The 25,068-nt window shown below is 40.7% G+C and overlaps 1 protein-coding gene across 4 annotated transcripts; it reads left to right on the top strand.

The window, feature by feature from the left end:
- Positions 1–4,714: 4,714 nt before the first annotated feature.
- Positions 4,715–24,799, top strand: zgc:165507 (monocarboxylate transporter 2). 4 transcript variants are annotated; one of them, XM_008401479.2, is made up of 5 exons: positions 4,715–4,939; positions 13,868–14,110; positions 18,816–18,959; positions 21,486–22,286; positions 22,387–24,799. In XM_008401479.2, the coding sequence occupies exons 2-5, from the start codon at positions 13,897–13,899 to the stop codon at positions 22,665–22,667; spliced, it is 1,440 nt and encodes a 479-aa protein (XP_008399701.1). In that variant the 5' UTR covers positions 4,715–4,939; positions 13,868–13,896; the 3' UTR covers positions 22,668–24,799. The 4 variants fall into 4 exon arrangements, with proteins under 4 accessions (XP_008399701.1, XP_008399703.1, XP_008399702.1 ...); XM_008401481.2 differs by lacking the exon at positions 4,715–4,939 and adding an exon at positions 4,983–5,325; XM_008401480.2 differs by lacking the exon at positions 4,715–4,939 and adding an exon at positions 12,088–12,367.
- Positions 24,800–25,068: the final 269 nt, after the last annotated feature.

Below are 25,068 nucleotides of genomic sequence, written 5' to 3'. Positions count from 1 at the left end.
TCCATCCATCCATCCATCCATCCATCCATCCATCCATCCATCCATCCATCCATCCATCCATCCATCCATCCATCCATCCATCCATCCATCCATCCCCTCTCTTAACCGGGGTCAGGTCACGGGGACAGCAGCTTCAGAAAGGAGGCCCAGACTTCCCTCTCCCCAGCCACTTCTTCCAGCTCCTCCGGGGGAATCYCMRGGCACGTCCCACCGGGAGGAGGCCTCGGGGAAGACCCAGGACACGCTGGAGGGACTATGTCTCTCGGCCGGCCCGGGAACTCCTGGGGATTCCCCCGGAGGAGCTGGAAGAAGTGGCTGGGGAGAGGGAAGTCTGGAGCTGTTTTATGTTCTTTTTTAAAACCAACAATCAATTTCTCTATGGGGACAAATACAATATTTATCTTATCTGAATTCAAACAAGCAAACTCTAGTCTGCCTGAAAATCTTGGAAAACATTGCAAGCAGACAAACCAGCAAATGAGCCAGAAACCCAAACAGAGGAAGTGAAAAGTAACTGACATATTTTTGATCTGAAAACAGGATATAGTCTCTAGCTCTCTGCTGCTGTTTCCTGTGCTGCTGCCTTCATCATTGCTTGGACTGAGAGTCAGTAACACCAGTTAGACTCTGTTTACTAGGTCCACTGGATTTCATTTAGGAGTAGCAGAGTGAAGGGGACTGAATACAAACACACACAACTCTTCTCAGATTTTAATGAGTAAAACAAACACCTATATTTTTCACAGTTGTTACATGTGTTGGTTTTTTGTATGTTTTTTGGGATTTTAATTAACTTATGTTTCGGAGTCAGAATTGAGTTGATCAAGTTGATTTGGAGCTCATGAGAGGGTAAAGTTTGAAGTTCTGTAAGACGTGAGGTGAGGACTTCCACAGGTCAAATTTGTCTTCTTGTCACATTCCACAGATTCGTCGTCAGTTTAGGTATTTGTAGAATTTGGTCCGTGGCCTTATTCTGCTCTTCAACAGCTTTAAGAATGTTTCTCTCTGCAACAATGTGTCAGTCTGCTGCAGTCAGATAGGCAGCCGCTACGACGCCTGGATACATGCAGGACATCAGAGATATCAGCCTCCAGCAGCCTGCAGGCTGACAGATATTCATCAGACAAGGCCAAGACCAGCAGCTTGTGTCAGCTGCTAAAAACAATCACATAGTGACAAAATGCTGGAATTTCTGACTGATCACAATGATGCCACTGTTGAAGATGTTTGATTTCCTTTCAGAGGTTTTTCACCAGAGCCACTGAAAACTGAAAGTCTACACACCCATTTTGTCACATCACAACTACAAACTTTATTGTACTTTTTTACGGTTCCGGATGACGGGCCGGCACAAACCAGTGCAGATAATGAAGTGGAAAGAAAATGATGCATGGTTTTAAAGGAAAGCAATCTAAAGTCTTCAAAATGAAATCTGAAAACGTGTCATGAATTTGAATTTTATTTAGAATCTGATACTTCTAAAAAGAAAAAGAAAAACACTGACTGGGGGGGGGGGTTCACCTTCCAACAGGACAACAGTAGGCAGAACTACAATAGATGGTTTAGAATAGATCGACACATATCCATGTGTTAGAATGGCCCAGTCAAAGTATAGACCCAAATCCAATTGTGACACTATTTCCCTTCAACTTTGTTTGCATTGTGTTTCATATAAAATCTACATCGTCTGGCTTGAAGTTTGTGTTTGTTAAGAAGAAAAGGTGAAAATAAAAGCGTTTGTGTTTACTGTGAGAATAAAAAGTTTTCCAGACTTCTCAGTAGCATTTACATGATCCTCCTGAATGAAAAACAGACTGAACAGATTCCTGAGAGGAAGCTCCAACAGGAAGAACAACGACATCAGTTCCTGTCAAATTACTGCTGCATCTGCAATCTGTCAGGATGTTTGAACCCTGTACTTCTCTCCCTTCTCATTCAAATTCAACTTTTTTTCCTTTAAAATATTTATCAAATGGGCACGATTTCTTTTAATACTGTTGCAACACAACAACATTTGACATATGAGTGTTTCATAAAACTTGTGATGTGTTTTTTTAATTAAGGTTTTATTGTGTAGACTTCCAACTTCACTTTTCAAGTTTTGGCAAAAACAAAATTAAATGAAAACTTTGCCTACAAACTGCCTTATGGCGACTTTTCTAACATGGTGAACATCCAGAAGTATTCACAGATTCAACTATTGACAGATTTTCTGTGGAATGTAAGTCAAAATTATTCTTGAAAAATCTGCTTATTTTGTGGATTTTTTTGTAGCACATTTCTAACGTATTAGAAAGAAAAAACAGTATAGGATGTTGAAATATCTAGACACTATGCTTCCTGACATGCATAGTGTCAGGAAGCTGGATTAGCCGTTTGGAAAGCAGCTGACCCAGGTTTAATGGGTTAGTTTTCCATTGTTTTTACTTGGTCTTGAAAGAATCTGAATCCTCCCATGAGAAAGTCTTTTGATTTGATGTAAGTGCAGCAAGCTCTCACTAGAGTAGCCCCTCAAAGCTCTTTCAAAAGATTAAAGTTATATATTTGAGTTTGCCATAAGCGTATCGACCCACACTGACCCATATCATACCGCTCAACGGAAAGAAGGCATTGGTCAACAGTTTAGTGTGTTTATGAAAAAATGGTAGAAAAGGCCAAACATACAGTACAGTGGTGGACTGCTATAGGATTCTCTAAAATGTCACCTTTCAACATCCAACCAGCTGAGGAAAACTCATAGTAATTAAATTGTGGTACGAATGCATCAGAGTCAGAACTACAAACTGCTCACCAGAGGAGAAAATATTAGCCACGTTTCCATCCAACTGTCATGTGAATTTTGAGCAAACTTTTAAAAATGTTGCCAAAAAAAAAAAAGAAACTACTAATTACTTTGTCAGGCCTTGACTTAATCACTGGATGGTAAGAAACAGGAAGTAGAGGATACTAACTAGCATGAACCACCTAGTCCATGCTAGTCCTCCTGTGTTTGGACTCAGTGTTTGACATGAAAGAACTTATCCAGGAAACATGTTTCCATCTCTCCTTTAGCTCATTAACTGTTTTTCAGTGAAGTGTTAAAAATACCTCAAGCAAACGTAAACATTTACTTGCAAAATTTAGGACATCATTTTGAATTTTGTCTTCACCAACCTTTCCTAATGTGAGACTTATATAAAACAAACGTTGATTTAAAATTCCCCGTACAAACTGGGTGCTGATGAGATAATCTTGAGTAGGTCTGATTTGTTGTACATGTGCAACAAAAACAATGATCCCCTCTAATTTAAGATCTGTTTGACTTTCATGGCTAAACTATTTCCAAAAGTGTGGCTATGCTGTTCCAGTTAGATGAATACCACGAGAGCTGCCCAGCGCTAAAATGTCTCCTGCCTTCATCTGGGAGCAAATGCTGAGTCAGGCTTTTGGAAAAAACAGCATGACTCAGCATGAATGGCTCTTTTGCTCGGCTTCAGAGTAATTTTATTGCACCTTTTTATTGGTGCATTGTAAAGATAAAAAATTCATGAACAACAATCCGGCAGCACCTGCAGAGCGCTGAGAACAGCTCACATTAGTTTTATAAAACTACACAGCTCAGAAAATAATTTTGTAGAGATGGAACAAAGCAGAATTTTTATGTTTCTGTCTTTTTTTGTTTTTTTAAATGAACATCTTAAAGGCCAAGTGCCCATCTTCTCCAGCAGCAGTTTGCCTCGTCTTATAGTTAAAATTCACAGAGTTTTTCTGGCTTTTCATCATCTAGGCGTGTTTCTTCCAGCACCATATGTGGAGGCTTCTCAGTGACCAAACTAATCCCGTGGATTGAGCACAGATGACCCAGATTGCGTCTGATGTTGGCGGTTGCGGCACTCCTCTTACACACAGACGACACTTCTCAGAGAAATGAAATGTTTAAAAGTGAACCTCCATCGGCTGCAGGAAGCAGTTTCATGTCTTACAGGAAATGCAAATAAGAAATTGGAGCATCTGGGCGTAATCAGATGAGGAATCTGGGACAGAATGTCGTCAAACGCTGCTGACATGAGCTCCAATTATTTTGCAGGAAAAAAAAAAAAACGCAAATTGATAAGATCCAAAAGGAGTTCAACACTTGATGCGCAGGAAATTTCTAAAGAGTGCAAAGGTGTTTCTGTTGCTTGAAAATTCTTAAAAATTATAATCTGAAAGTCTAAAAGGTGTGACATGACCTCTCCACTGTGAAACTTGGCAGTGGCAGCATCATGCTCCTTTCCATGTGGAGGAAAATGAGAGATGTACAGCTATCTGTCGACAAGATATTTATTTACTTATTGTGCAGAGTTAGAAGCAACCTGGCTAGTCCACATGTTAATATGAGTAGCGTAACTCTGGGGGAGCTGCACAGCTCTGGGGTACACTGTACATTTGTAGGTGTAAGAAAATAAAGGGTAGTAAATTCAAATGCACACTACACTTCAGATTTTATTGTTTAAACAACAAACAATTAGCATTTATTATTTCCTTCCACTTCCATATTATGTACTACTTACTTTGTGTTTGTCATCATTAAATGCATTACAGTTTGAGCTTATGATGTGAAGAAAATGCTGCTGTGCGGCTGTGTGGTCTGCATTATGCGATGCTCAGCAGCATGATGGAGGAATATTTAATAAGATGAGGATATGATGGTGGAGCCGGTCTGAGCCGCCCTGATCTGCTCCAGAGCCCGGGGAGCGCCGCGCCGCGCCGCGCCGCTCAGCGCAGCGCCGCCCTCCGCAGCGCGGTAGCACCTGCAGCTGCTTCGCCGCCGCCTCTGCGCCTGAGCGGGCAGAGACACTAGAACTCAAAGTCGCATCTACCCCGTTCCCACGGACACACGCATCTTTTCGCGGCAAGGTCACGGAGCCCGGCAGGCAGCGCGTGAACACACACGGACGTCTACATTTCATCTGAAAAGGTAACCATGGAAGACCTCCGCGTGTCTCTGGCGGGTGGTCCTGGACATTATCAGTCGGTTTGTTTGAGGACGCTGGCACGCGCGCTACAGTTAACAGATAGCGACCGGTTGCTGCGTGTCCTTGATAGATGCCTGAAGACATTTTTTTATGACGCGTTCAAGTGCCCGTGGAGAAAGGCGGTCATCTGAATGTCAAATGTTAGAATTTTAAAGTCTCCTCCTGTTTAGCTCTATACAGGCCATGGGATTTAAAGCTGGCTTCATCCGGTCTCTCCTTACATCAGCAGCGCCGTATGGTTAAGCTGCTGCGCTCACGGAGGAATCACTGTTCCACACCGTCAGCAGCAGAATTTTATGCTACTGAGCTGCCTGTAGATAACCTCATGGTGAGTTTTTGTTCCTCTCCACAACAGGATGTGATGAAGACTAGTTCCCAAGCAGCAGGTTGTCTCGGGATCAGGATGTGGTATTTCTGCTTTGATGTAGTTCTATTCTGGTTTAGCCGTCGTACTGACCTGTAGGTGTAAGGTTACAGGAATAAGGCGGTTATAAAGCGGAATGTGGACTTACCTGCTTGTTTTAAATTTACCTCTTTCAAAATGAGCGTGACAGAGCATCATGACATCACTCTTGTGAAGTTACTCAACAGCGGCCTCTGTGGCCATAAGTTGTAAAATCAAGATATTGAATCAATGAAGTGCAACATTTCTCTCCCATCTTTCTGAGTGTAGCATTTTATGTTTTATTCAGGAGTAGCATAATGACCAGGAGGTGACGTGAATAATACTGATTATTTATTCTATATGACAGAATTTTGAGGGTTACACGTTTACCAGCATGTGGACATTTTGTCCTTTTTGATATGTTGAGGCATTTTTTCCTCTAATGGAATCTTTTCCACAATCAGTGCAGTTTTTGAAAATTCCCCCTTCTGTTTCCATTTACCAAGGTAAAAAATACTTATCCAGGTTAGAAATTTACCCCAGAAGAAGGTAGTTTATTTATTTATTCAGTAAGGGAGTTTGAAGCATGCCCAATTAGTTGGTTGGATTTTTGTTTTTTCATTACAGTGGAATGAATGCAGTGAATATCCATCAACTGGCATAAGTGGCCTACAGCCCCTCCCTTGGAGTTGACTTATAACTTATGTCAACTCCAAGTAAATCCTTAAAGTAAAATTTAGAGATTTAAACTGTTATTGTTCTGAGATATATAAAAAACTATTATCGTAATTGATTAGTAACAGACTTTTGAGAAACCACTACTGTGGTTGTGTCTTTCTTTAACACGTCTGTTCAAGTATTGAATATCTCTAAAGGCTGCAAATGTTTTCTGATTTACAAGTGATTAGGATTAATTCTCCCAGAGTAAACACTGTGTTGTCAGCTGAGGTCTACGGCTAGGACAGTGGGTTGAAACACCCAGTGAAGCTGTGGTTTCTGTCGCCTCAAAAGCAACGATGAAGTCTGCATCAATGAAATACAGCTTGTTCAGATTTATTGCTTGTTACAGTTAGAGTGTAACCTGGAATAAGGAGGGATCACAACCAACCTCAAACATCAACAAATACCTCAGAGTCAATGTGAAAGTGCTTATAACTTTATATTTTAAGAGCTCAAACACCAAATATATGTTATTATGCATTAGTATGCACAGTGGAAACCCATTGACTCTACTGCAGACCACAGCTAACATCCACGTTCTTCATCTTCTGCTCTTTGAGTTTCAGCCGACAGTGACAACTAAGATGAATGACGTTCCTGGATTGACTGCGTTGCAGATAGTGTGTCAAGTCTTAGTATTTTAGCTTTCCAAGCTACATTTTCTTTTGAATATTTTATATATGCTATATGGAAAGATCGACGAATAAGCTAATTTTCCCAGAATAATGTGGAATTACGTTTCACAGAAGAATCTGCGAATAGGGGAATCCAAGAGTGAACCGTGAACAGGTGAAGGCCCGCTGCACACCTTCTCATAGACCTCATGGTGGTTCTGTAGCCAGATAATTCAGGTGCTGTGACATACAATCATTGTTTGTAGCTTTGTTGCTGAAAACTACACACTTTAAAGCTACACACTGAGTGAGATCTCAGTCAACACTCTGAAGAGGGTAAAGTTACTGCTCATCTCCTGCTGACATGATGGTCTTATGCTTTGGACTGTACCATGGAAACGTTTGCCAAAAAAGGAGCTTTGGGGACTGAAAGTTCCATTAAGAAAAACTTTTTAAAAAAAAATTCCTTGGGTCGTATTTTCAAATTTTCTTTTAGTATCCGGGAGTGGGGTAAGAAAAAATTTGAGCGAGTTTGACCAGGACCAAACTCAGTCAAATGGCTGGACATCTGAGTCAGAGCATCTCCAAACCTTTAGCTCTTCTTTAGCTCTCCCAGGGTTTGCAGTGGTCAGTATCTGTGCCATCCCTGGAAGGAACTCTGGTGAATTGATGACATCATCAAGGTTTGGAGATATACACGAGGAGCCAAGTCCAGTTCAGGGTGGTCATGTTGACTCCTGACCACTGAAAGCGTCAACCACAAGCATGGGAGCATCAGAACTGGCCCTTGTAACAATGGAAGAAGATGACTTGTTCTGAGTAATCATGTTTGCTTAAATTGTGTAGATGTCTGAAGATTGTATCGCTTACATTATGTTACTCATATTAGGTAGAAGGTGAACCGGTAGACGGAGTGCAGTGCTCTATGTCCTTCTAGGGAAACCTTTAGTCCAATCATCCATATGGATGTTACTTTGACATCTGCCCCCTAGCTTAGTAATGTTTCAGACCATTTTGTGGCCTCTCTCAACAGGGTGATGCATATTTCCCCAAAGCAAAGCTGCTTCTGGGATTCTTACAAGAATTTTGTCTATTTCACAGACCTCTACCCAGTCAAGCATCCGTGGGATGTGTTGGACCAATAAGACAGCTCTACCTCCCATATCTCATTGTTCACATCATTATCTTCTCTGTTGAATCTGCACACAAAGTCAAGTGTAAAAACAACACTGAGCGGGTTTATAATGGGATGTGCTGAATACCATGCTGGCCAGATGCAGCCATTTCCTGTAGCCAAGCTGGAACCTTTACAGCTCATATTCACGTGTCTGTTTTGAAGTTTCTCCTATGTAAGAGTCCTAAACAGTTCCATTGATATGGTCTCCATGTTGTGGTTTTCTGAAAAGCAGTGGTATATTTCAACATCTGGGCAGGCTCATTATACTTTATTTACAAAACCAAGTTTGATGGTGGTGGTCAGGGGTAAGATGCTGCTGTCTAAACTCTAGAGCAAGGGTGTCCAAAGTTGGTCCTCGAGGGCCGGCCTCCTGCATGTTTTAGTTCTCTCCCTGGTTTTATACACCCGCATCAAATGATGGCTCATTGGAGGCCTAAGCATAACACTGACTTGCTGACGAGGTTGTTACAACCACTAGGGAGAGAACTGAAACATGCAGGATGCCGGCCCTCGAGGACCGACTTTGGACACCCCTGCTCTAGAGAATAGTGACATTTAATGACATTTAGCTGCAATACCACCTGAATTCATCTCAGGACAACATTACCTGAAGAACAAAAATGGCACTTGTTCCAGAAGCCATTTTTCTTCTTCAGAAACTCTTTATCAATGTTTTATGCTCTTATTGTGTAGTTAAAAGGAAGCAGTTCTTGTTGTATTTGATTATATAAATTATATAGTTTTTAGTTGTTTCCTGGCCGTATTGTCATTTGACTTATAGCAGCTCTGTTGGGCTGGGTAACAACATTCAGTTACATTAACAAGCAGAACTTCGCGTCCTTGTCCAGGCCCTCTTGGTGTACCTAAGGTTCTATTGTGGAGTCCTTGCTTTTTTTGTTATATCTGCTCACTCTTGGGTAAATTCTTTGAACCTGGTATCACTGCTATGCAGATGACATTTAGTTGTAAATATTCTTTCTTAACTACACTTTACTGAAGTGCTTAGTCTTAGTCAAACAGAGAATGTTCGATGGTTTTCTTCAGCTAAACAAAGAAAAGTGGAAATACTTATCTTTCCAAAATAAAGAAAAAATAAATAATTTGGAACATCTGGCACGTCTCACTCCTGCTCTTGTCATTTGACAACTATTACCAAAGTAAACAGTTGTCCTTTTCATTAGTCACTGCGTATTGCAAATCATCTTTCACAAAATGTATGGAGCATAACCTCCATAAAACAGTAGCAGGTTGTTCAATATGCTGCTGCCAGACTTCTGGCTAAATCATTTGAGTCCCACTGCTTACAGTCTGCAAAGGTCCGTGGTTTATTTCAGAGTTCATTTTAAGACTCTTGTATTGACTTGGAGAGCTCTTAATGGGCAGGAAGCAGAACTTCTACATGCATACTTTTAATCAATAGGTCTTGATTTCATAGCTATTTGTTTAGTGTGAGGTACTTAGTGGTGTTTATATTATGAAAGGTTCTCTATAAATAAGGTTTTAGTTACTAACTTACAGCAGTAGAAACACCTCAATCCTCTGACCTTGTCCATGAGGTCAGAGAGGTGTGGCAGTAGGAAAGCCCTGGATTGGCTGCTGAACATAGGTGTTGGCAGTCCGCATGGAACAACCGAAGGGGACCTTTCCATTCCAGGCTCTTGTTCAGGAATTAGCTCATGAACTTCAAAGTGCAGAGGCTGAACATTCAGCAGAACAGGTGTTATCACCTGAATGTATTTAACAGACAGACAGAAAGAAGCTTTCAGAAGGGGCTGTTGTCTCTCTGCCCGTTTTCCTGCCCTCTCCAACTCAAGGTCAAGTGTGTTTACCTGAAGCATTGTGACGAACATTGTGGCGTTTACTGTAAATGGTCTGTGCTTCAGTCCAACCTTCAGAGTCCATAATTATGTTAATCATGAACTCTTTGTCAAACAAAATGAGTGCTATTACACTGAGGTAACCTTAGAGCTAAGCCTGCGTTGCCATAACTTTAAGTCCCAGCATGAGACTCAGTTGAAGGGCGGGGGGGGCGGTGGTCACGCTGGAGCCCGCTGACTGTAGGGGTCGGGTTACCGCTTTGTCAAGCCTGTTCATCAGGTCGCTGTTCTACTGAAGTGCTAAAAGTCTGATTGCGCAATTATATGGTCAATGACCTGTGAGAATAAATTCAACTGCTGACTGCTTTTCAAGACTTGCATCACCATATGGAAATGGGCAAATTCATTTGATTCTGAAAGGAGGTGTGCTCTTAGAAATAGCCAAATAGATTTTAAAAAATTGTTATAATCACACGTACATGTCATTAAAACCAAAATATTCTCTTTTTAATAACCCTCCTGTTGTCCTCGGGTCAAAATGACCCGAGATCTCTATATGTTTTCCTCATATACAGAAAATGAGGACAACAGGAGTTAAGAAAAAAAGGTCATATTTTTAGATGTTATCTAGAAGAAACGGGGTCATATGAGCCCCTTTATGCCTGACAAGATATAAAACTAGTTCAAACAAGAAAACTGTCTAGTTTTAACCAGATACCACTTTTGAATTGATTTCCAATCTCCTACAGTAAAACACTTCCATAGTTTTGAACTTTTACAGACTGGATCACATTTTTTAGGTCAGTTTGTGTCAATTTAAATCAACTGATTTAATCCAATGCCTTGAAACTTTATAAACCCACTAGAACTCTGTCCGAACCATCCAGTGAAGGACACAGCAGATATGGCCTTATTGACTGTGGCCGTTGGAAGCAACATTAGGATATGTTGACATTGTAATGACAGAAGAGTGACTTTGCTTTGCTTGACTTCCTCTGCACTCACATGGCTCATTTATGAACACGTTCTGCAAAGCCGCACTGTTCCCTTTTTAAACTCAACCCGCTGCTCTTTTTATGGTCATTCTATTTGGAGCTTCATATTCAAACCCATCAACTTAAGCTGCTTATCGATTACAAGAAACCGGCATGCATTGTCGCTGCGTTCAGTCCAAACCAGCATCTCTGCTGAGAGCTGCTGTCTGTAATCTGATTAGCATGGATTAGATCCTCTGTGTGGAGCTGTAGGGGAAAAAAGCTTAATCTCTAACTTTGATTAAAACAGAAATACAAGGGACTGATACTCCAAATTACATTTCCCAACACAAACTCGGCTGAGGCACAATCTTTTCCCCAGCTATGAAGTCATGCTCCCAGTAAAGCTATTTGAAGCTGTAAAATTCTCACTCTACAGTTCAAGAACACTCGTACTATGGTTACTAACAGTTCTAAATTGCTCTTGGTCTCATGTCTTGATCCTGTGATGGATCCAGATCCAGACCCCTTTAACTGCTGGACCAGCCTGCCACGACTTCAAACATTATCAGAGAAAATGGATTTAAGGTCAAATTATTGATGCATTAGTTTTATGGTACAAAATAGAAGCTGCCGAAACTAAAAGACTTAAAGGAAAAGTAACTCTGCCTTTAGGTATCTGCCTTGTATTTCAATGGCTTTAGGAAAATAAACGTTGTAGTGTCATCTTTCTATGAATCTGTTTCTGTATCAATTTTTTTGAAATTGTAAAAAAATGTAGTTTGGTAGTTAAATCTTTATGCCACCAGACAAAACATTAAGAACAATATATTGTTTACAATGTTAGATTAAAAGTGCTGTGATAGTTTGAACTGATATGAATATCATTACTAAATCTCATTCTACGCTATGCAGACATTCAGTCAGCACTGATGAATATTCACTTACTTTTTGTGAGCTAAATGCTTGGATTGGCTCAAACAGAGTTATCTGCTATTATCTCCTTTCGAAAGGGTAGCTATGTAGCTATTTTGTATTTACATTATTTAATCAATCACTCAATCAAATTTTATTTGTACAGCACATTTCAGCAACAAGTCATTCCAAAGTGCTTTACATCATAAAAACACATAGAAGCATCATCTTTACATATTGGCTCGTACTAATGGTCACCCAGTCATCTAAATATGCATATTTATTAATACTTTGATTAATTTATTTCAGTCAAAATCTCCCTTCATTAAGACAAACCAAATCGTATTTGTCAAACTCATCCCGGTGTGTGTTCAGGTAACTGCTGCTTTATATAGTCTGACCTGGTTTTATTACAACCTGAGCAGATTAGAGCAGGAAGCAGAGCAGCCTGCTCTCTCTAATATCGTTGTTGTGAGTCATTCAGTCAGTCTGACAAGTGAAGAGTCATCCTGCCGGTTGAGTTTGAGCCGGCTGCTTTCAGGTACACACACTCCGCCCCGTACCAGGCCACACACTTCACCCTGCTCTCGATCTAGGGAATTTAATGGCGAGAGATAAGTAGACAAATCACTGAATAGTTGTTTAATAAGTTCACTTTGGACGTGTTTGAGATGATACACCAGATGTTTGGAACTGAAGCGACTCTGAGTGGCTAAACAATTTTCCTTCATGGCAGACAGCAGAGCACGATAGAAGTAGTTTAGAAAGGTAAGTCGAATTTTGAGAAACTTCAGATTTTTTTCTGATGTCTTTGATTTTATTGTATATTTCTAATTTAAATGATAAAAAAAGCAAACGAACAGGTTGAACTTGCGTAGTTATGTCTTCATATTGCTCCATTTGACTACAATTTATTAGGATAATTATTAGTTAATTATCCTATTAAATTAGACTGTCATCGTGAAGTTTTATTTATTGCTGCAGTTTGATTCAAAACCTCAAAATTTCCGTTGATTTATTAAACAGTCAGAATTCGTGGTTATTTCTCTTCATGTTCATGGTTTGGCTTACATGAAAATGAATGCAACTCAAAATTCTGTTTCTCAGGTCAGCAAAAAAATATTTTTAGTCATGAAGCGTTTTATTCTGGACTGCAAAGTCATGACCTGATGGCTGTCCAATCACTGACTCACTCCAAGCCTTAAAATTGCTTTTGAGCGCTGTATCCAATCATATCAATGGAAAGTTAAATGGAAGGAAAAAAGTAGATTGTTTTAGTCTCAAGGGGAATCTGAATTAAATGTAAGAATTTGGGGGAGATGTGTAATCTGTAGACTGGTCTGTTGATACACATACATATGATCCCAGTATTACCTTTGGTAAATTCCCACCTTTAAAATGCTCAGACATGATCCCGCTCATGTATAGTTAAAGCACCTCAAACTGGCTTTACTCAGGTCTGCATGTCATCTAACTTTGCAAACACGCAAACTGTCTGATTGCTTGTAAAGCTGTCTGCTGGCATTTTAACCTAATTACAATCCAAAGCAACAGCTAACTGATAATGAAAACCTGGCATGACCTCCACAGTTTGCAAAGCGTCTGTGAACAGGTTGTTGGTAATGAAGGTGTGTCTGCTCAGAAACATTCCGACTGACCTGATGTTACGTTTTTGTCACCTGATCCCTCCACCCCCATGTAGTAATGTTTAATGTTTCCATTATCTCCTGAGGAGAGAGGTGTTCAAGGTGAACTGGGGGCGGGGCCTGCTCTCTCAGGTACATTGAGTTCAAGCAAACACACACACGGTGTATGCATGTGTGTGTGTGTGAGCGTCAGTGTGTGTGTGTACTATTTGTACACCCGGACATGGAGCTCCGGAATGTTTCTTTATGCCTGCCTGCTGTCACACCTGGATGAAAGGAAAGAAAGAGCTACTGTATCCTGGATGTGTGTGTACTGTACACACAGCCCCAGGCCTGACTGTAATAATCAGGGACATTTTCCTGTAAACACACTTTCTAAATGGTAACTGTAGCAACTGATGTTGCTGCTGAATTAGGCTCATCTTAGCATCATAAACGAGCTCAGGAACTTCAACTGTGAAATGAAAGACTGTTTTAGCTCACGATGAAGGTCTTGTCACAAGTCTCAGAACAATGAAAGGTGCAAATTTATGAAAAACAATCCACAAAACTACAGCTTATTACCTAAGTTTTCTACTCATTGATCTTGATTTTCCTTGTTTTTTTTTTTCTGTCGCTGCAGTGAAAACTCAGCGTTAAGGTGGGCCAGTGATGCCACCCCCCACCGCAGGTACTGCCGTGCCCCCACCGGACGGTGGGTGGGGGTGGGCGGTGGTGCTGGGATCCTTCATCTCCATCGGATTCTCCTACGCCTTCCCCAAAGCCATCACAGTCTTCTTCAAAGACATCCAGATCATCTTTGATGCGTCCTACAGCCAGGTGGCCTGGATCTCCTCCATTATGCTGGCTGTCATGTATGCAGCAGGCAAGTAGTCCTGAAAGCGGAAGCAGTAATCTAGATTATCTGCTGTTATCTGTAAACCTGTCACATGTTAGACAGAACTCATGTTTAACATACTTATCTGTACTTTAGATAGGACCGACAGCACAGCTTAATATGTGTTAAAGTGAAACTGTTTACTGATTTAGATTTTGAAGTAGACATGATCAACTGCAGTCAGTCATTTAAAATAACTGTAAGGCTAGGAAGTAGCCTTTAGCATTGCTAGCTGCTAATGCTACGTTGCTTACAACACCACAGGGCAAATCAAAAACAATTTATTTTCTTCCTTAAAAATAAGAGTCTTAAACAAAGACACAACCTAAACCACGTTGATATTTGGGTCCAATAATAATAACTTTCAGTTGAAGAAGAAATAGCATTCTGGATAAAACTGAACAGATCTCTTTATGACGGGAAGTTAAATCTGAAGTCATATTTCCTCCCAGATTAGCCTATCTTAATTAGCTGAGCTCGTCAAGCTAAGCTAATTATTAGCAAAATAATTTGGCAGCAACACATTGGACAAGTTCAAACTTTAATATGTTTTTAAAGACAAAGAGTAAATGGCATTAAATTTATGTCTTCTTACTGACCAAAAAACTGATTTTAGATGTTCAGAATCAGCTTTATATGCTCGTGTGAGGCAAAGAATATTTGACTTCAGATCTACTTTTGTTCACAATGAAGACAATTAAAATATAAACAAATACATAAACATTGTTTGTAACTAGGTATATATACATTGTTTTTGACAAAAGAAGTTAGTTTTTGTAAAGAGCGCTTTGTAGCACCGTCCTAGTGGTAAAAGTCCAAACAGTTTGTGTCCAGCATGTGTGGGGTCTGCAGATATGTTAGCTGCCCTTTCCCTGACACTGTACCAGAACAAGATGGAAGTGACTGTCACGACTAGAGTTCAGGCCTGGTGGTTTGTACAATATTAATTACAGATCTCAATCACGATCAGTGATTTTAGTTAATCCCTGATGGATTAACTAAGCCAGGGGTCACCAACTCCAGTCCTCGAGGGCTACCATCCTGCAACTTTTAGATGTGTCTCTACTCAAACACACCTGGATCAAATAAATTGCTCATTTCCAGCCTATTGCAAAGAGAAATGAATGCTGGTGAGGAAATTCAGACATTTTGGAGCAGAGGTGAATCTAAAAGTTGCAGGATGGTAGCCCTCGAGGACTGGAGTTGGTGACCTCTGAACTAAACCCTGCTACATAGCTGGGTAAGGCAGCCAATCAGACGACAGGTGACTGAAACATTAGATGCTTCTGACTGGTGGGAATGGATCGTGAGCCGGACATGGGCCCCGGCATAATGGTCTGCGTTCAGCAGATCGCTCACCCAGGCCCACCATGGCTGCCATCTGCCCACGCTGTAATGCTCCAATCAGAGCCTCTGCTGCCGCCGCCATCTGTGCCGGTCAGGAACAAGCATGATAAGGTTGGATAGTCGGACACAGCAGATAGAAGAACAAAGAGACATTTAGTAAATATTAAAAAGTATGTTGACGATGCAATGCAGTCTATATTTGTTGTTGTTTTTTTATTTGCAAACCCAGTCTTTCTGGAGGGATCCAGTGGATATGATGGCTACAAACTGGAGGGAATGTGTCTGATTGTTTATCATGGGCAGTATTCATTAGCTTAAACTCTGAAGCTGCGGGAAAACACTCCAACGCCGACGAGGTTGGCTGCTTGTTGCTCATTATCGGCCTGCCTCTAACAGACTGCAGCGGGGGAATAGCTGCGGATAAGTGGTCAGATCCCGACTCACAGATCTCCTTTTTAAAGCTTTCCACAGACTGAATGTCATTATCATGTGTTGACTCCGTCAATATGTGCAGGTACTAAGTGAGTGGCTCTTGTTACTCACTCATTCATATTGATTGAACTCATCAGCTATTCATTAAACACCTGCTCTCTTGTCCTGCCTATTATACTGGCGATTCCATCACTCTGAATGTTTAACACCTTTCTAATTCCCCTGCAGCTGCTTTTTGTGTGCTGTTTACACAGCGCCGCCATTACCGGGAGGCTAGCTGGTAATGAGCCAAGCAGCAGACACCCGCAGGTAATAATCCAGTCCTTCCAAATGACCGAAAAGACCTTTTCCCTTATTAACACTGCCCCGTGGTAACCTTGTCTACAACGTGCAGAACTAAGAGTCAGCTGCACAAACAAAGCAGCCTTGAGAAGTGCTTGACGAGTTATATTTTCACAATTCTTTATTTGCTTGAGGAAGTTAAAAATGTACAAGTAAATTAAATGAGATGTTAGATTTAAGAATTTTTAGGATTGTTGTCTATCACTGGATGAGAGGTGGGGGACCTATATGTTACCCTATAAAGTGATGGAGCTAATTTAACAGATCCAACCAGGTAGTGGTAATAGTCTCACAATGAGTGGAATGTGTGATTGTAGTTTAAAGACCACTGTGTGTGAAAGACCTCTGGTTTATCAGTATTCCTGGCTACCAGGACAGCATGAAGACAAACACAAGTCAGAGAAACGTTTACTGAAAAGTATAAGTCAGGGGATGGATAGAAAAAATGTGTTTGTTCAATTGCCATTATTTTGTGGAAATCAGTTTGCACTTAAACATCAGAGGACGAATACGTTTTATAGACACTGTTTATGTTATGAGTATAAAATGCTACCTCTGGGTCAAACATAGCCAGAGGCAGCAACTTTGCCTATCTGATGCCACAGCTGGATGCGGTAATGCCACTCTTCAGTTCCTGAACTCTAAAGCGCCAACAAAATTCAAAATGATTCCTTTGACTTCTGGAATCAGCGACGTGGTTTTCTTCCTTGTTTCCTGTGAAGCTGTTAATCATGTTCTCACCACTCAGCCACGTATGCAGACTGAATAAAGTCTACCTCTTCAGGATTTGTTGTCCAACTGGTTATGTAGACAATCTGTCAAACGAAGTGACTTCTAAACAAAACGCTTCAGTAGAATGAGGTGTGGTAACACTGAGATGTTATAAAATTAGCAGTCGGAAACTTCAGAGAGAAACTCTCGCAGCTATCTGGCCTAGTTAAAACATGTAGTATGTCGTGACGTGTTTGAACTTTCCAGTGCAGCAATGTGATTAAGATCAATATGGAGCATTTGTTGTTAGAACCAGTGTGTTGCATTCACTTTCAGTCATGGAAAGTCTAAAGACAGAACATTTAAAACCAGCAGCTGCCTGATAGAAGCCAACATATCAACTACATGTTTTTGTTTCTTGATCTCCCATCTTATCCTCCCTTTAACAGGAAGCCTGTTTTTTTAAATGTGCACTTAGCCTCTAATTTATTACTTAACATGGCAGCAGCTTAACATATTTAGGAATCTAGAAGTGGTGAAGTAATGCTCAAGTTCATGCTAATGTTGGAAAAACACAATTTAGCAATTGTTGTGTTTCCGTTAAATATGAAACGCAATTATTGTAACGTGAATAAGTTTGTTCGCCTGACAAGTCATTAAAAAACATGCTGCGCCATCATCCTCCTACCACTTCCTATTGTCTTCTTCTTCGTGGTTTTGACCAGTGGCAGCATCCTGTTGTTGATCATGTGACTCGTGTGATGTGGAAAAAGTGTTTCGATTGCAGTTTTGCAAAGTCCACAAATTTTAATACAATCAAAAAAAAAACACACCTCATCCTAACACCAAAACCTTTTATTGAAAAATATATTTTTTCAAAATTGTCGTCCTTCCTTGAAGCAAGTTTATTTTCAAAATGACAAATTGTGCAATTATATGGTCAATGGAAACTCACCTAATGACACATAGTGATGGTTTAATAGGACCATGATGGCTTTCTGTTCACTACTACTCATGAAATGTGTAGAGGTGTTCTACAAACGAGGCAAACAGGCCGGTACAGTGGAGGTCCTGGGATAGTTCTGGGTTTTGGTCCACTGAGTAATGAAGTCAACCTCTTTTTACAAAACGCTCGTCGTCTCCCAGCCAGAAACGGCGTAATCAGCCAAGTCCTCATCATGGCCAATTTCAGGTTCCTCCCCTGAGAATACAAATGGTAATGAGGGAAGCTTTCCTCAAGGTCGGGAAAAGATTCCTGAAGAGCGAGTTCAGCGATGACTCAGAGTCGTCTGTGGTTTTTATGATGAACTGCTAGAAATATAGCTCATCTTCCAGGTGGTAGCAAAAATATTAGGCTAAGAAAGTACCAAAAAAAAAAAGAAAAAATTTTACCACTCATGCACTCACAAGTTTAGCAGACTCCAATACTAAAAGCTGCATAGTCTTTATTATAGTAAATAAATCAATAAAGCTGTTATCTGTCTCCCTCTTTATAATAATGATAATAATAAAGAGGAAGATAATTCTGTCTCATCTTATTTATAATAAGACAGAAATATTTTGATTCTGACAATGATCGAAAACATAAAGTCAGGCTAGTTTGTCTTATTTAAAAGAGTAAATCTAACACAACAGAGAGACGTAGAAACGGTTTGTAGCTCATCTGACAGGACGATGTTGTTAGGCAGCTAATATGTTCCTCTCACGCTGACAGAGTGATTACACACAGCCGCTCATCGCTCACAGATTTTGAAGCGATAATATGAAAGGTCGCTGGTAGCAGACATTGCTTGTTGTTTCCAGTCTTCAGATTAAATCCTTCAGTGTACGCCTCTGTGTGTTTTCTGTTTATTCGCTGCAGGTCCCATCAGCAGCATACTGGTCAACACGTACGGCTGCAGACCCATCGTCATGATGGGCGGCTGCCTTTGTGCCTTGGGCATGATCTCAGCGTCCTTCTGCACCAACGTGATGCAGCTTTACATCTGCATCGGTGTCATCGGAGGTAAGCCTGTCCACTTCAGGAAGTCCATGTTGAGACGGTGGGATTAGCCTCCACCTCGCTAAGGAGAAGTTAAAATAAAACTGGTGTAGCAAGAAACATGTTTGCATCGTTTAATCTGTTTAGTCATAGTACTGCTCTTTATTTTTAGATTAGATGGTTTTATCTTCCAACTTTCTATTATGGACGTCTAGCAAATTATAATATACTAGACTGAATTTATTACTCGAAAACAGCTGAAGATATTAATAAGCATAAATCTAATATTGTGACAATACAACAAGATAAAATTTAGCTTATGGCATTTAAAGTTTGTGTAGGAGCTAGCAGCCATTAGCAGAGTACTGAACGGGTTGATAACAGCTGACTCCACTCTTCACTATATGATGAGAAACTTATGTTATTATACTAAAAAATCACCAAAAACATATTTTAGTAAAAAGCTACAAAAATATCTAGGAATGTGGGCCTCTCTGGTGCGAAATGCTAACATTAGCAAGCAGAAGCTGATGGCTTTGCTTAGTCAGCTTTCCTTTTGCTTAACGTTTTTGGTGCATAATTAGGTACATCTTTTCTAACACGTTAGGTAATGTAATTGCTGTTTTTCAACGTTTTGGACAATTACATGTAGAGCAAAACTTAGCACTTAGCAACCCCTACATTCAGCTATGCTAGCATTTTTCAACACTGGTCCTCTGGACAAACTGAGCAGCATGTTGCAGATGTTTCCCTGCTCCAGCACACCTGTTTTCAGTTGATGGTGAATTAAAAGGCTTTGGTTGAATTTCAGTCATCTGTATTTTTTAAAGCAGGGAAACATGTAAAACATGCAGGCAGAAGCCCTGAGACCAGGGCTGGGAAACCCTGTTCTAGCAGTATTTATTTATTTACTGTAAAATCTTAAAAAAAAAAAAAAAAAAGTATTTGAAAAAGGAACTTTAATAATAATCACAATCTAACTTTAAAATGATCCCAACACAATGTGTGTAGGTTCAAAATGAAGGCAGCTTCAATCTTTCAAGACCTAAAATGTTTGGGTGATAATTAGTTGTATTCATTCTATTGAAAAAAAAAGTATAATCCTATTTGATGTTTCCATGACACAAACAATCTTTAATATGTAATTTAAATCAGTGGTCCCCAACCCCCGGGCCGTGGACCGGTACCGGTCCGTGGACCAATTGGTACCGGGCTGCGCAAGAAATAATTAAATATTTCCGTTTTATGTATTATTTGAGTMTRGAGGATCTTTTATTTTGAAAATCCTTTAACCGGATTCTCCCGGTTACTTGCGCCGCCAACATTGAGCCCGAAAGCAGCAAAATTAGTAAGAAAAAGTAAGAAACGGATCAGCTTCTTTGGAAAGTTTCTTTGCAAAGGGGAAAAGGCCCAGAGAAGAGACAGGAGAATGGATTTATCCCGGACCGGTAGGTGAGTCCCACATTACAAGCCGCTCTGCGTAACATGTGGCGACCGGCTGCTAATGAGGCAATGAAGCTTCAAGCTGCTTCACCACGTAGAGACCAAGCAGGCTGTGGATAAAAGCAACACTTCAGGTGTTATTGTCTCCCATCACTCCCAGATGGAACCGTCTCGTTGCAGAGAAACTAGCTCAGGGCTCCAGTTAGTCATTATCGTGAGTTAAAATTTTCACAAAAGTAAAATGTTCGTTTTTGTGGCGCATTTGTATCTTATTTTGAAGGGATATATAAACGTTACCATAGCAACCAGAGTCAGAGAGCGTTTGGGCAGTGGTCAAGAGGATCAGTATTATTCATATATAATAATGACCTTTACATGTAATAATAAACATTTCCACATATCATCTCCAATATTTACCGGAGTAGCAGTTGCTCATATGTCAGCTGTTTGGGATTCCCCTCTGCTCTTACGTCACTGCGCTTTCTGATTGGCTACCTGTCACATTCAGCAGGTTGTATTCTCATTCCCAGTCAGGGAAAACCCCACAGGCTGCAATAAAAGGGCCAAGACAACCCACATTGGGTATATTCAGGCTTTAGCGGGAACACCAACATGCAGAAGCCTTATCTGACAGTTCACACCCCCCCGACCCCCCTCAGGCCACAGCAAAATTTCAAAGTCTTGACCGGTCCGCCGTAATAAAAAGGTTGGGGACCACTGATTTAAATGACTTGTCATAGTGTTATTATGCAGCCAAATAGTCATAAATGTTACTGTGGAGTGTATTTATACTATTAAAAACAAGAAACTACTGTATCTTTAAATGCATTCAGCGTCATGGTTACATTTTGAAACTGAAATAGAAACGGTAACCAGTTTTTGACAGAAAGTACTTATGAAATCAGATGGTCTTTAGAATATAAGTTCTTGAATACATCACTTTACATATTATTTGTTTTATTTGAAAGGAATGTACTTCTCTTCATCAAATGAAAAGTTCAACAGTAATTTAGAAAAAGTAATGATACTCTGCGTATGTTACTTTCTTTACTTGGTTTCTTGAGGACTAATCATTGCTGAATGTCCTTTTCATGTACGTTTTTGCAGGACTTGGACTGGCCTTCAACCTGCAGCCAGCGTTGACAATGATAGGCAAATATTTCTTTAAGAAGCGCCCCATTGCTAATGGGTTAGCGATGGCAGGCAGCCCAGTCTTTCTCAGTACTCTGGCACCTCTCAACCAGTACCTCTTTAACCAGTTTGGATGGAGAGGCAGCTTCCTCGTCCTGGGCGGGCTGCTGCTGAACTGCTGCGTGGCCGGCTCCCTCATGAGGCCGCTTGGACCGCCGCCCGGCAAGGTCAAGAAGGACGAGGCGCTGGCCGCCGTCACCACTACGACTGAAAAGCGCAGCCTCTGGCAGATAGTCAACAAGTACCTGGACCTGACGCTGTTCAAGCATCGGGGCTTCCTCATCTACCTGTCAGGCAACGTCATAATGTTCCTGGGTTTCTTTGCACCCATTGTCTTCCTCGCTGCCTATGCCAAAGACATGGGTGTGGATGAATACTCTGCTGCCCTCCTGCTCTCAATCTTGGCTTTCGTGGACATGTTTGCCAGACCCTCCATGGGGCTGCTGGCCAACTCACGATGGGTTCGCCCCAAGATCCAGTATTTTTTCAGTCTCGCTGTGCTGTACAATGGGGTGTGCCATATCCTTTGCCCACTAGTGGAAAGCTACACTGGCCTGGTGGTGTATGCAGTATTCTTTGGATTTGCTTTTGGCATGGTAAGCTCAGTGCTGTTTGAGACATTGATGGACCTGGTTGGAGCTCCGAGGTTCTCCAGTGCTGTGGGACTCACAACAATTATAGAGTGCTGCCCTGTTCTCATTGGTCCACCATTAGCAGGTAGTTTTCCTGGTTTCAACACTTTTTGTTTTAAATGTAATATTGACTTGATGACCTCACACTTGCATGCAACTCAACCATCTTTCGGTTTCTCTTTCAGGGAAACTTGTCGACGTCACCAAAAATTACAAGTACATGTATTTCTGCTGTGGTAGTGTTGTCATCCTGGCGAGTATTTGGCTTTTCATTGGAAACTTCATTAACTACAGACTCTTGGAGCGTGAGCGTAAGCAGAGGGAGATGTACAAACGAACTGAGACGGAAGATCCCGACCGAGTTCGTTATGAGAAGGAGGCTGACGGTGCGGCCCAGGCCTCCGAAGACCTGACCGACCAAAACCAAAAAGACGTAGAGCCCATGCAAAGAGAGACCAACATTTAAAACCGTTCTGCACTGCCAAACCTTGACCTTTCACCCCAGCTGCAGCCATGCAACACCTTCAAGTATAAATCAACTGGGCTCCAAGCCAAGAGTTGCCTCTCACTGATCAACCACACTCTGGTTGGGGCACTCATTGGTAGTTCTCTGAAAATAACTGCCAAAGCAACCGTTGTGTTGTAGGGACGGTGAGGTACAGTATCTGTTTATAATAGCGCACTGGCTGTGATTACAACTGTAATAAAAAGGCGGTAAACATAAGAAACTTACAGACCAAACTTCCTATCTTTTCCACACTAATTCTAGATAAGCGCGATTTCTCTGGGACACTGCAAATATGCTGCTGATTTTAATGTACTTAAGGTCCATCCACTGGAGTGTTTTTTTTATTCATGAAATAAACAACTTACTTTGATTCACTTTGACTGAATTGAAACCACCCAGGTTCAAACATCCAAAAGCTACATCAGTCGGTTATTCTGGTTTCCCCTGGTTTCCAATATGAAGAAAATACGAGCGGGATGCTTTCCACAGTTTAAAGATCCTTCAGAAATTCAACTAGTGTGCTAATTAAATAAATCAAACATAGATCCAGTTGTGAAAAAACACATTGGGTGCATTTACATCAGCCTTCTGTAGTCTGCTTTAATCAAAGTCTACTTTGTCTAGAAAGTCCAGTTCGTTTGGTGGGGGTGTGACTGATCTCTGATCTGGACCAAAAAGTTGAACTTGGGGTCTCGTGTGTCAGTGATGATTTCGCGGTCAGTAATTTCTGTGAAAGCAAATTTCACAGCATATTATAGCTTCAACTAACATCAAACCATTTGATGGTATTGGTGGTACACAACTCCCTTATCCAAGAAGACGTCAAAAGCCTCTGCACTCAAAGCGGCCTTCTACAGAACGACGCTCAAAATACACAAGGAAGTAACTTGCTGTAGTTTCCTGCGTCACTGCTGCAAAAGTGAATATGTTTGATCTTTGTGTTGGCAACGCAACCAACATAGGACAGTATGAAAACAGACACTTCTGAGTTGACTTAAATTTGCATCTTGAAACGTCAATGCTTGACTTACACTTTAGACTTTACTCTTTATTTCATGTAATAAGGCATGAAAATAAGCTGTTAAGTGTAATGCTTGATTTAGGCTTGACAGAGGTCCACATGGCGCAGGGCGCTCAAATTGCATCATTTCAGTAAACACGCCCCTCTACGTATTGCCCGTGCGGACTAAATTTGGTCATGGTGTCGCTAATAACAACCGTGGAGACGAGAATAACAATAAATACTGCAGAAATTGTAGCAGTCTGATTCCACCTGTAAATCATTTGAGTTAATGATTTACTCTGTGGGTTACCATTGTGTATTAAAATATTGTTTGTCATATTAACATCACAAAACGAAGACCTGAAGGAACATTAATATCGCAGCATACTTATGTTTTTGTTTTCTGCTGGGAACCAAAGCAGTACATTTTCTAACGTTCACCTTTTTCTTTGAGGTTGCCATAAAAACTGGGGGGGGAACTCAAAGCAAAAAATAGCAATTGGTGTCAGAGACAAAATTAGCTTAAGTATAGCTAATTTTTCTCCTTTTTTGTATTTTGATGGAGTAAATGTTGACAGTGTTGCCACCTACTGGCCTGGCATGAGTATTTCATAATTTATATAGGAATACTGCTTTGGATGCAGATTTTAATTTTTTTTCTTCAAACAATTTAAAAGGGGTTTAACAGAATAAAACTGACTCCAACTTTTCTAAAAACTGAACAGATGTGGTCACAGCTGGTGATGCTGGTATCCATATATTACTCTGTCCTCCTGAGCACTGTAAAGCTGTGTTATAAAACCTGTGCAAACCTTTGATCAAGTCATAAAAAATGCTGCATTAACCGTCTTGGGTACAATAGTCCCACTCTCATATCAAATATGCTGCACTAAATGTCAAATTGCCACACTTCAACCCCCTGACATTGTTTTAAAATTGCTGCAATTCACTGAATTTAATTACGGTTGAATGTAATTTCCTCTGTGGGCCTTAATAAGGTATTAAGGACCAAAACCCTGTCTGCGTATTGGGGGCCGTCTACAGGCAGAGCCCATGAGCAATACACTCTCTCTCATATTAATGCAAATATACAGGGAAATGTGTTTCTAGTGGCAGTCCAGTCTGTGATGCATTGCCTTAAATTTAAATGCAGTGTAACGATTGCAGGGTAGTTGTACAGTAAATAGTCGACAAAACAATATGAAGATGACAAACTTTGTGTTAAATGTGAGACATTTTATTCCTGCTGCGATAAAGAGAAACTCACACCTGTTCCATTTGTCTCCTAACATATCTGCGTTGGAATGTGAAAGCTTTAAGTGAATCTGTTCTGTGTCTCGTTGTTTCACTAACTGA

The sequence above is a fragment of the Poecilia reticulata genome, linkage group LG23 (genome assembly GCF_000633615.1).
Source record: "Poecilia reticulata strain Guanapo linkage group LG23, Guppy_female_1.0+MT, whole genome shotgun sequence".
NCBI lineage: Eukaryota > Metazoa > Chordata > Actinopteri > Cyprinodontiformes > Poeciliidae > Poecilia > Poecilia reticulata.
The sequence above is the reverse complement of the archived record's forward strand: the minus strand, read 5'-3'. Positions and strand labels throughout refer to the sequence as shown.